This window comes from Urocitellus parryii, chromosome 16, assembly GCF_045843805.1.
Source record: "Urocitellus parryii isolate mUroPar1 chromosome 16, mUroPar1.hap1, whole genome shotgun sequence".
In the NCBI taxonomy this organism is placed as follows: Eukaryota; Metazoa; Chordata; class Mammalia; order Rodentia; family Sciuridae; genus Urocitellus; species Urocitellus parryii.
The window spans coordinates 18,974,077-18,982,292 of record NC_135546.1 but is presented as its reverse complement, the minus strand read 5'-3'; the positions used below and the strand labels follow the sequence as shown (position 1 = coordinate 18,982,292).

General features: G+C 42.6%; 1 protein-coding gene across 1 annotated transcript in view; it reads left to right on the top strand.

The window, feature by feature from the left end:
• The first annotated feature begins 792 nt into the window (after window positions 1-792).
• Window positions 793-8,216, top strand: part of LOC144250605 (uncharacterized) — a 34,000-nt gene continuing 26,576 nt past the window's right edge. Inside the window, 8 exon segments of the mRNA XM_077793509.1 lie at window positions 793-1,068; window positions 4,268-4,394; window positions 4,575-4,635; window positions 5,404-5,510; window positions 5,763-6,329; window positions 6,414-7,421; window positions 7,506-7,737; window positions 7,822-8,171. Coding sequence (XP_077649635.1) covers window positions 793-1,068; window positions 4,268-4,394; window positions 4,575-4,635; window positions 5,404-5,510; window positions 5,763-6,329; window positions 6,414-7,421; window positions 7,506-7,737; window positions 7,822-8,171 — 2,728 coding nt within the window.

Here is an 8,216-nt window from a genome sequence, read left to right as displayed (position 1 = left end):
AAAAATATTTTATATATATATATATATATATATATATATATATATAAAATATATTATATATATTATATATAATATATTATAGATAATATTCTGATTAGATGTACTTGGTGTGAGAAATATATATATATATATTATATATTTTATATATAAATATATATTTTACATATAAAAATATATTTTATATAAATAAAATATATTATATAAGTATCCATTTTATATATAGAATATATTATATAAAATACACATTTTATATATAAAATATATATTTTATATATATAGAACATATTATATAAAATACATATTATATATAAATATATAATATATTATATATATTTTATAAAAATATGATATATATTTTATATATACAAAAAATATACAAAATATATATTATATATAATATATAATAAAATATCGTTCTTTGTTTTTTAAGGTACTGGGGAATAAACCCAAAGGGGCTTGACCCCGACCTCTGAGCTCCATCCCCACCTTTTCATTTTATTTGAAGACAGGGTCTCACTGTTTGCAGATGCAGACCTGACCCTGGGCTCCTCCAACCTCAGCCTCCTGGAGAAGCTGTGCTTTGCTTTTGTGTTGAGGTTAAACCCAGGGCCTCGCCATGCTCGGAAAGCACTCTATGGCTGAAGCCTAGCTCAGCGCCAGGTGTCCCCTCTGTCCCAGAGGCTAAGCCAAGGCTTCCCACGTGGATTCTTTCCCAGCACAGCCAGGAAGCTCCTCCTGAAAAGGGCTGGGGCCAAGAATCTGTCACTCTACCTAATTTCAGCCAGTGATTGGATGACGTTAGCTGTCAGTCACGATTCAGAGGCGGGCCTGGAGGCCATCCATCCGGGTCGCTGGGGGGAACTGTCCAATCGGTGCGCAGAGGCAGGGGAAGGGCGGGCTTCCGCAAGCTCGCGGGCTTTTCTTCCTCACCGACTGGGCTGCTCCTGCTCCAGGCCCCGTGTTCTCTGCTCCAGGGACCCGGGTGACTGCGCTGCCTGTGTTCTCGGGGATCTCGGGTGCCCAGAGGTTCCTCCAGAGGACGCCAGGTCACCAGAGAAGCCAACAATGGTGAGTTCGCTGAAGGTAGGCGGTCAGCACCTGCTTTGGGGCCCTGCGGGCGGGCGGGCGGGCGAGCTGCTGAGTGGCGCGGAGTCCCCGTTGTCGGGTGGCCCTGGGCCCTGTCCCCTGGTTCCCTGGGTTTGGAAGGGAGGCTCAGGTCCCAGGTGTCCCCTTTGCTCCCTACCTGTGGCCCGCACTCACTTTTCCCAACGTGTAGGAAGCAGGGCTCTAAGTGGACCTTCCTTCTCCCAGTGGAGCTCCACCCAGTGGAGGGCCTCCAAATTGCAGGCACCTCCTGCCCTGTAAAAAGCCACCTTCCCTCCACCTCCAGCTCAGCCAGACATTCTTTTTCCCACTCGTTTCAAATGGACACCGTCTGCTAATTGTCATTATCGCTTAGTGAAATATTGGAAAGAATCAATCAATCTTCCTTCCCCCCTCCCTTCCCCCTCCCTTCCCCCCTCCCTTCCCCTCTCCCTTCCCCCTCCCTCCCCCCTCCCTCCCTTCCTTCCTCCCTTCCTCCCTTCCCCTTGTGTTGGAATCTGGGCTGGCCTCCAATTTGTGATCCTCCTGCTTCAGCCTCTGGCTTAACTGGGGTTACAGGCCTATCCACAGGTGTGACTGTATACTGGACCGGTAGTCAGTGATGGGTAAGATCCAATTGCCATGGTACCAACCTAAGATAATGGGTAAGGACCATATGTACTATTGGACAACCCAAGGCAGGCATGGTCCCTAAGCCACATGCTTTTTGTTTAAACAGAGAGGTGGAGATGTTGAGAGCCAAGCTGAAGGGGCCCCAGCAAACTATCAGACTGCCAGCTGATGATTGGCTCACAGCGGCCCCAGCAACTTCTAGCTGATTGGCTCCTCTGCAGTGATGCTCATTGGGCTGTTTCCCCGCCCTTTCGGACTATGGACCTGCTCATTGGGGGACTTTTCTGGCTCCACCCACGCAACCCAGCCAATCGGCCTCAAGAGCAGGAGGAGTGGGGGAGGTTGAGAGGCTTGTGGGAAGCCGGTGGTGGCAGTTGGGCTCTGAAGGTTTTCCTTAGGAGCTTTTTTGTTTGGCGTGTGTGGTTCTAAAAATGAAGTTCGTTTCTTTTGACACGTGTCTCCTGAGTTGTGCCCAGCCAGACTGCGGCAACCTATCTGTGGTTAATTTAGGTTTACCTTGCTCTTCTTTCTCTGGTTTTCTGAAGCGGCAGTTTCATTGGTTGCTTTTAGCTGTTCTTTTCTGAAATGTGTGTTGGATGACTTAGATACCAATACAGCGCCACCTCTGGTGTTCTCTATGAATTTCCTATGATGGACTTTTACATTTTTTTCTTTCAATTTTCACCTTTTCTCTTGAGTCACCTCTTTGTCCTGTGTCTGTTCAGAGCCCTGTGTTTCATGTCCCCTTCCCTGGAGGCTTTTCAGTTTCTTCTGATCTGATTTCTGCTTTAGCTCTCATGTTCTTTGAGCATACATGGGATTTCACTGGTGGTGCACTTGTAGGGGTGTGGTTTATGTCCTGTAGTATGTTTCTGTGACCCTGAGACCTCAGTGTGCTTCCCGTTTGGTTGAAGGTCCATGAAGCCCTCCTGTCTGCATCATTGTCCTGACAGATTTGGGCTGATGTCTCTGAGGGTAATTGTGGGTTCTTCATTGTTTGGGGTGGTTCTGTATGGTTTCAGTCTTTGAGTATGCTTCTGTGTAAGTGGCAGGGACATTTTCTTTTTGTCTGTTCCATCACTGTGCACACATCATAGCATGCTTACAGATGTGAATGGTGGCCTCTTTCACATGCAGACTGTGTGGGATAGTTCAGAATTCTGGGCTACAAACTTGTTGCTTTACCACACTCTGGAAGAGCTTCTGCCTTAGGTTTGTTTGCACCACCATTGCTACAGGCACGATGAATCTCTTTCACCACAGACAACCATTGCATATGTGGCCCAATCTTGTTCAAAATGTTCTTGAGCACAACATTGGTATGTGTCTCATGACTGTACATTATGGTAGTGAACCAGCTCCTGTTAAGAAGAGTTTGACAATCATTGGACATTCATTGTTGCTGTGAGACTTAGAAAAATAGTGCCTGCTGTTTATTAAGAAGATTGTTTTCAGAGTTATAAAACTTTGTATGGCTGTTGTTTGGACAAGGTGACATTTTTGTGTTTTTTTTTAGAGAGAAGAGAATTTTTTACATATTTATTTTTTAGTATTCGGCGGACACAACATCTTTGTTTGTATGTGGTACTGAGGACTGAACCTGGGCCGCACGCATGCCAGGCAAGCGCACTACTGCTTGAGCTACATCTCCATCCCATGGTGACATTTTTGGGTCATAGAGTTATTTCTAAGACACGTGCCATCTTTCCACTTACCCCATTCTGCTTTGACAGTAACCACAAGAAATTATCAAATTGTTGTGTTTATTAATAAATACATTAAATTAATCAAATAGAGAACTCATGTTTATTTTGGTCATATAATAGTAAGCTAGTTCACTAAATTTGTTCTGGAGTAAAGCACCTGCAAACTTCTAGTTGTTCTTAGTGTAATCACACAGAATGAGCTCAATCTCCGGTTAACACATTGTGACCACCTGTGTGAAATGTTGTCTAAATGTTGTCTATGAAGGAATCTCCTTAGTGACCCCATGCTCAGAGGGTGGGAGTGGGGGCTGGTTCTAGGCATTTCTTTAAGTATGGAACAATAGACTTTCAGAGGAAACAAGACATCAGTAAATACCATGTTGCCTATATTAACCTTGTAGGTACAGGGAGCCACTGTAGTTGACAGAATCTCTCTCAAATGCTTAGTTTTATGATTCCTGCATTTTTCTACTCATCAGCTTTCTTTTCTAAAGATACGTACTATCAGAAGTGCTTATATTAGTTCTGTCCCACACAGGACATTTGTAGGACATGTAATAGAGGTGCAACCATTAAAGAAGTTAGGAGTGATCTGGGAGCCTGTCTTACTTCCTGTGAACTCCCCAAAGGAAGGGTATAAATCACTATGATGTTTGCTTTCTGAGTAGCCAAATTCTAGTGTTGGAATGGGTGTAAGAAATTGAGTGCAGTAAAGATTTGATGGACCAAATCATGGAATTAATCAGGAGGCCAGGGAATCATGTGAACATCATGCATGTTGAGTGCAGATTTCTCATGCTGTCAATCTTTCCTGGCCTCCACTATGCATTTGTGGGATATTTCAGATCTCAGTGACCTTTGAGGATGTGGCTGTGAACTTCACCAAGGAGGAGTGGGCTTTTCTGGATGCCTCCCAGAAGAACCTTTACAGAGATGTGATGCGGGAAGTCCTCAGAAACCTGGCTTCTATAGGTAATAATGTTGGTTTTAAAATTAATCAAATCGAGAAGTCATGTTTATTTTGGTCATTTATGTAGAAGGTGAAAAGGAAATCAGTTGGTGAATTATTGAAGCATAAATGGCACCTAAAATTTGGCAAAGCATTTCTAGCTCCTAAATATTCATAGAGATTGTTATGTTGTCTCATTTTAGGAAACAAGTGGGAAGACAAGACCACTGAAGATCAGATTGAAAACTCTGGAAGCAACCTAAGGTAACCCTACTCACAAGAGGTATTCGTGCGGGAATCTGAGAACTGTCATATAATTTTTTAAAGCAAACCAACCGAAGAAGTATGCATAATTTGAAATGTGTTTATTCTTATAATATTTTTTTACCAGAAATATATACTTATCTGTAACAGGTATTCAGTCTTTTCAAAGTATTTGACATGCAAAAAGTAGTATGAAATTGCCTATGTGAATATCACTATGTGAATAGTAGCCATAGAGAAGCTGTGTTGCAAAGGATTGTTTCCTTTCAATCTCTTTATTTTCAGGGAATTTTAACAAGTCAGAAAATCTAGCCTTTACGTGATGTTGGTAGAAATGTAAAGACCTATAAATAAATAGAAAAGTGTGGATGAGTTAGGTATCAATTATGTGCTGCTCACTTCTTCTTCAAAGAAGTTCTATGGTAAACTTCAAACTTTCCCCAGAGAATAGTGGGGGGAAACCTTCAAGTCTATTCCAATTCTTAATCAAACAAAGACAAATTTTAATAGAGTAAATCCATGTGACTTCATTATGTGTGCAAAAGATTTCATATGTCCTTCTTTCCTTCATAGGCACATCACATCTCACTCTGGACACGAATACTATAAGCATGAGGAATGTGAAGAGAAGCCATGTGAATTTAAACAATATAGGAAATCTATGGTTTCTCTCAAAAGTGTTCACACACAAATGTTACAAACTGGAGATAGACCACATGAAAGTACAGTATGTGGGAAAGTCATCAGTTGTTCCAATGACATTCAAAGACATGAAGAAACTCATACTGGGGGGCAACCCTGTGAATGTCAACAATGTGGTGAAGCCTCTTCTTCTCTCCCAGGTGTTCAAAGACCCATGATAACACACAGTGGAGGTAAACCTTTTCAATGTGAGGTATGTGGGAAAGCCTTTCATTTCTCCTCTTTATTTAGAAGACATGAAAGCACTCACTCTGGAGAGAAACTCTCTGAATGTAAACAAGATGGTCGAACCTTTATTTCACACACAAGTCTTCAAAAGGGCAGGATCACGCACACAGAGAATGCACATTTGAAATGTAAGGTATGTGGGAAAGACTTTGCTTATCCCAGATTACTTAGAATACATCAGAAAACACATACTGGAGAGAAGCCCTATGAATGTAAGCAGTGTAGCAAAGCCTTTGCTACATCCTGTCAGCTTCATAGACATGGAAGAACACATACTGGAGAGAAGCCCTATGAATGCAAACAATGTGGAAAAGCCTTTGCTACATCCTATCATCTTAACAGACATGGAGGAACACACACTGGAGAGAAGCCCTATGAATGTCAACAATGTGGAAAAGCCTACACTACTGCCTTTTACCTTTGGATGCATAAACACACTCATACTGGAGAGAAGCCCTATGAATGTAAGCAGTGTGGAAAAGCCTTTGCTACATCCCGTCAGCTTCATGCACATGGAAGAACACATACTGGAGGGAAGCCCTATGAATGTAAGCAGTGTGGAAAAGTCTTTGCTAGATCTAGTTACCTTCAGATTCATGGAAGAACACATACTGGAGAGAAGCCTTATGATTGCAAACAATGTGGAAAAACCTTTGCTATGTCCCATCAGCTTAAAAGACATGGAAGAACACACACTGGAGAGAAGCCCTATGAATGTAAGCAGTGTGGAAAAGCCTTTGCTAGTTCTAGTCACCTTCAGATTCATGGAAGAACACATACTAGAAAGAAACCGTTTGGATGTCAACAATGTGGAAAAACATTTGCTTCATCCCATCATCTTCGCATACATGGAAGAATGCATACCGGAGAAAAGCCCTATGAATGTGAACAATGTGGAAAAGCCTTTACTGTTGCCTATTACCTTCAGATACATAAACGAACTCATACTGGAGAGAGGCCCTATGATTGTAAGCAGTGTGGCAAAGCCTTTGCTCAATCTGGTAACCTTCACAAACATGAAAGAACTCATAGTGGAGAGAAGCCCTATGAATGTAAGCGGTGTGGGAAAGCCTTCACTCGGTCCTCTCACCTTCACTCACATGAACAAACTCATACTGGAGAGAAGCCCTATGAATGTAAGCAGTGTGGCAAAGCCTTTGCTAGATCCAGTGAACTTCAAATACATGGAAGAGTGCATACTGGAGAGAGGCCCTATGATTGTAAGCAGTGTGGCAAAGCCTTTGCTACATCTAGTAAACTTCAAATACATGGAATAGTGCATACTGGAGAGAAGCCCTATGAATGTAAGCAGTGTGGCAAAGCCTTTGGTAGATCTGGTGACCTTCACATACATGAAAGAACTCATAGTGGAGAGAAGCCCTATGAATGTAAGCGGTGTGGGAAAGCCTTCACTCGGTCCTCTCACCTTCACTCACATGAACAAACTCATACTGGAGAGAAGCCCTATGAATGTAAGCAGTGTGGCAAAGCCTTTGCTAGATCCAGTGAACTTCAAATACATGGAAGAGTGCATACTGGAGAGAAGCCCTATGAATGTAAGCAGTGTGGCAAAGCCTTTGCTAGATCTGGTGACCTTCACATACATGAAAGAACTCATAGTGGAGAGAAGCCCTATGTATGTAAGCAGTGTGGCAAAGCCTTTGCTACATCCCGTCAGCTTCATGAACATGGAGGAACACATACTGGACAGAAGCCTTATGAATGTAAGCAGTGTGGAAAAGCCTTTGCTAGATCTAGTCACCTTCAGATTCATGGAAGAACACACACTGGAGAGAAGCCCTATGAATGTAAGCAGTGTGGAAAAGCCTTTGCTACATCTAGTTGCCTTCAGATTCATGGAAGAACACATACTAGAAAGAAACCCTTTGGATGTCAACAATGAGAAAAAACATTTGCTTCATCCCATCATCTTCGCATACATGGAAGAATGCATACCGGAGAAAAGCCCTATGAATGTGAACAATGTGGAAAAGCCTTTACTGCTGCCTCTTACCTTCAGATACATAAACGAACTCATACTGGAGAGAGGCCCTATGAATGTAAGTAGTGTGGGAAAGCCTTCACTCAGTCCTCTCACCTTCACTCACATGAACAAACTCATACTGGAGAGAAGCCCTATGATTGTAAGCAGTGTGGGAAAGCCTTTGCTAGGTCCAGTGAACTTCATATACATGAAAGAACTCATAGTGGAGAGAATCTCTATGAATGTAAGCAGTGTGGCAAAGCCTTTGCTAGATCCAGTGAACTTCAAATACATGGAAGAGTGCATACTGGAGAGAAGCCCTATGAATGTAAGCAGTGTGGAAAAGCCTTTGCTAGATCTTGTGACATTCACACACATGGAAGAACTCATACTAGAGAGAAGCCCTATGTATGTAAGCAGTGTGGAAAAGCCTTTCCTACATCCCGTCAGCTTCATGCACATGGAAGAACACATACTGGAGAGAAGCCTTATGAATGCAAACAATGTGGAAAAGCCTTTGCTACATCCACTCACCTTCGTGAACATGGAAGAACACATACTGGAGAGAAGCCTTATGATTGCAAACAATGTGGAAAAGCCTTTGCTACATCCACTCACCTTCGTGCACATGGGAGAACACATACTGGAGAGAAGGTCTAAGAATGCA